Here is a 4,434-nt window from a genome sequence, read left to right on the forward strand (position 1 = left end):
GAGCCCTGTCCTTGTTTTTCACTTTTGCTTATTTTTCTTTGAATAAAAGGAGTTTTCTTGGAAACCTAGTTTTGGAAGGATATTGCAGGGGAAGGGATAGGTATTTTGAGTAGTCCATGTGTACACCAAACTAACATGCAGCCTCCTTCACTTACAGTGAAGCCATACCTGATAATGGAATACATGTGTGTGTAAATAAGAGTTAGAGTTGATTTATTCTTCTACTAAAAAATATTGGTCACTGCAAGACAGTGTCTTCCCGCCAGACTGTTAGATGCCTTCTTTCAAAGATAATTTGTCTTAGAGTTTCTTTGTTCAGTCTCACTTTCCTTGCCATTCCTGTGCTATCAATTAGGGTTTACATGGTCTGCAGAGCCAGGCCTCATATGCTTGTTTAAATGTGGAAGGATTGGCTTTATTATCCTTCAGGGTGTGCTGTCTCTTTTTGGGGGAAAACTGTGTTCTGACAGTTATGTCCATGATCTTCCACAGCAGATCCTGTGTGCATCTTCCTTTTCTCAGTATAATTTTCACTGTCCTAGGCAGTTCACCTTTATGTATTCCAGTTCCATAAATGTTACCTAGTTTGTTAATAAAGTTTACATTTCTGTTTCTATTATCCTTGCTGATTTTAGTACTTTTTCAGATTCAAGAAAACAGGAGAGATCTACTTATATCAGATATTTTGTTTTAAAGCATTATTGCTATTAAAAACATACATACATAAATGATTCGTTCTAAAAATACTGAATTAAGCATTTTTAAATATTAACTAGAGTTTTAAAAGAGTAACAAAAATAGTTTTACATAGATAACTACCAAAATGCATTCCAGTGCCTTCAATATTATACTTTAAAAGCTTTTTCCTGTCATTTGCTGCTTCAGCTTTAAATTCAAAATTATATTTCTAAAAGTGCTGGATTTTTTTTTTTAGGCGTTTCATCAAACGGGTATATGTGTCTTTACCAAATGAGGAGGTATGTATCTGTGTTTGAATTTTTTTTGTTTTAAAGCAGAAACAAGAACTACCATCTTGACAATATTAAGTCTTCCAATCCATGGTACACCTACTTTGGAAAACAGTTTAGTGGTTTCTTAAAAAGATAAATGTAAGCTTACTGTCAAACTCAGCAATTTCACTCCTTAAGAATTTACCCAAGAGAAAAAAAAATGTGTGTTTACACAAAGACTTATACAGGAATTTTTATAGCAGCAATATTAATAATGGCCAGAACTACAAAGAATCTAAATGTTCATTTTGGTGAATAAACAAATGTTCTATATTCTTTTAATAGATACTGTTATCTATTATACATGCTGCATACTCACTTCATATATTAAGTTTATGATAATTGAAAGAAGCAAGATATATGTCACATATCATATGATTCTGTTTATGTGCAGAAAATACAAATTTCCAGAAACATAAAGCAGATCAGTGGGTTGTCAGGGTGAGGGCTGGGAATGAGGATTAACTGCAAACAGGTATGAGTGACCTAAAAAGTGTTCCAAAGCTGGATTATGGTGATGATTGCACAACTCTATAGATGTATTAAAAGTCATTGAATTATACATTTACAATGGGTGAAGTTCATTGTGGACGAATTCATGCCTCTATAAAACTGTTTTTTGGCCAGGTGCGGTGGCTCACACCTGTAATCCCAACACTTTGGGAGGCTGAGCTGAGAGGATCGCTTGCACCAGGATTTCAAGACGAGCCTGGGCAACATAGGGAGATCTTGTCTCTACAAACACTTTTATCGAAATTAACCAGGCATGGTGGCACATCCTTTGGTCCCAGTTACTCAGGAGGCTGAGATGGGAGGATTGCTTGAATCCAGGATGTCGAGGCTATAGTGAGCTATGATTGTGCCCTGTACTCCAGCCTGGGTAACAGAACAAGACCCTGTCTCAAAATAAAAAACAAAATAAAATAATAAAAGAATCATTAATTCTGATATTAAATTAGACTGGAATGATCATTTTTAATATTTATTTTCAGACAAGACTACTTTTGCTTAAAAATCTGTTATGTAAACAAGGAAGCCCATTGACCCAAAAAGAACTAGCACAACTTGCTAGGTAAGTAATTTGGATTTGGTTTATGTTACAGCTTTTATTTATTTATTTTTTGCAAATAATTCTTTTTTTAGTTATTTAAAGTAATCTTAAGTATGAAAGAGTAATTCTTTCATCAGAAAACTTTTTGTCTCATCCTCTACCTCCTTTGCCTTATTCTTATGTATATATATGGAATCTAAATTTTACTTACTATGTCCTCTGCAAGACATGACCTAAATATCTAATGATGATAATATATTCTTTTTATAAATTTATTAAAACCTATAAGTGGTATTAAAGTAATTTAAACATTTACAGCCTGGGCACCATGGTGAACCCCATCTCTACAAAAAAATAAAATGAATCAGGAATGGTGGCACACACCTGTAGTTCCAGCTACTTGGGAGGCTGAGGTGGGAGGATCCCTTAGGCCCCGGAGGTGGAGGTTGAGCGACATAGTGAGACCCTGTCTCAAAAAAAATTTGTAACATTTCATATCTGCTCACACTAACACAGATATTTTTACATAAACTTATTTTGCATTACACTGAATAGTTTTTGTCTTTCACACCTTGAACTTTATGAACAGTGTGGTAAAATAGAAACTAAGTATAGGAGATGCACTCATGAATTCCATTCCCTAAAAAATGTCATAAAGTAATTTAAAATATTCAGCGAGTGTGTGAGTACTATATAATTTTAACAAGAACTCTGAGTTCCCAGATACCTATAACAAAAGAACAAATAACTTGGAAATATCTTCTTTTCCAGACCTTTCTGTCTGTCCTCATATTTAAAGAAATCTACTTTGATTGTCCCTTATCCCAGCAAGAGACTGCTCTTTGCCAAGATAAACACTAGAGAAGTAATTGTGTTTATGTGTCAGTTGGCACCAACAGTTTGTAGATGTTACCTTTCCAGGTGACATATTTACAATTTAATGAAGCCTCTGGAGATAGTATGCCTTACTCTAAAGGGATGGTTCTAATGATTAAAAGTTGAGGCATTACAGGAAACTAGCAGTTGTTTTCAGCAAATGGGCCTTTTTGTTCCCTTAAAATCAAACCACAAAACTATAGGCTTGCTGACAAAGGGAAACTAGTTTTTACCTTCTTATTATATGGAGATTTTAAATCTGCAGAGATTAAAATATAATTTGCTGTTTCAGCTGGGCATGGTGGCTCATGCCTGTAATCCCAGCACTTTGGGAGGTGGGTGGATCACCTAAGGTCAGGAGTTTGAGACCAGCCTGACTAACATGGTAAAACTGCATCTCTACTAAATACAAAAAAAAAAAAAAAAAAAAAAAAAAAAGAAAGAAAGAAAGAAAAGAAAACGAAATATCTAGGAATACAGCTGATGAAGGAGGTGAAAGAATCTCTACAAGGAGAACTGTAAAGCACTGCTAAAATAAATCAGAGATGACACAAATAAATGGAAAAACACTCCATGCGCATGGATTGGAAGAATCAATATCGTTAAAATGGGAAATTTATTTTAAGTGATATCTTAATTTTTTTCCTAGTTCATTTTTCTGTTTTCTTTTGCACATAAATTCCGTTATCTGTAATTTTCTTCTTAATCCTTTTAAACTCTTAGGTCTTTTTGTTTTGTTCTGTTTTCCCAAGCCTGTTACCTTTATTCTTACTGGGTTAGTATCTTATCTCCTTTCTGCTATGTGTTTTGTAACCCTTCTTTCCTTGGTGATTTTTAATTTATTACTTTCCTGACCTCTGTTACCCTAATTTTCATCTTCTGTTTTATTTCTTTGAGCATCTATGTTTTTTCCATAAGCTCTTACATCTCACTGGGCTCTTGTTTCATAGAAAACAATTTTTTTGGGCAGGCAAATCACTTGAGACCAAGAGTTCGATACCAGCCTGGCCAACATAGTGAAACCCTGTCTCTACTAAAAATACAAAAAATTAGCTGGGCGTAGTCACATGCACCTGTAATCCCAGCTACTTGGAAGGCTGAGAATTGCTTGAACTGGGAGGCAGAGGTTGCAGTGAGCCAAGATTGCACCACTGTACTTCAGCCTGGGCAACAGGTCTGTCTCAAAAAAAAAAAGAAAACAATTTTTTGGTTGAGCATCATGATGGGTCACGCCTGTAATCCCAGTACTTTGGAGGTCAGATCACTTGAGGCTAGGAGTTCTAGACCAGCCTTGCCAACATGGAAAAACCCCATATCTATTAAAAAAAAAACTTAAGGATAAAAAAAATCTTTTTAAGTAAATTATTTAATGGAAAGATATTTGGTCATGATTTTAATTTGCTCTATGGCAAAATCTTCTCATGCTTGTTCTTCATTTTATCTAGTTTATGTTTATTGTGTTTTGTTTGCTCTTTTGGGAATGAGCCTTTCTTTCAT

General features: G+C 34.7%; 1 protein-coding gene across 1 annotated transcript in view; it reads left to right on the plus strand.

Annotated features, from left to right (window-relative positions):
- Window positions 1–4,434, plus strand: part of SPAST (spastin) — an 83,572-nt gene that overhangs the window by 68,056 nt on the left and 11,082 nt on the right. The window contains exons 13-14 of the mRNA XM_037740764.1: window positions 935–977; window positions 2,003–2,082. Coding sequence (XP_037596692.1) covers window positions 935–977; window positions 2,003–2,082 — 123 coding nt within the window. The remainder of the gene's footprint in view (window positions 1–934; window positions 978–2,002; window positions 2,083–4,434) is intronic.

This window comes from Cebus imitator, unplaced genomic scaffold (genome assembly GCF_001604975.1).
Source record: "Cebus imitator isolate Cc_AM_T3 unplaced genomic scaffold, Cebus_imitator-1.0 Scaffold88, whole genome shotgun sequence".
NCBI lineage: Eukaryota > Metazoa > Chordata > Mammalia > Primates > Cebidae > Cebus > Cebus imitator.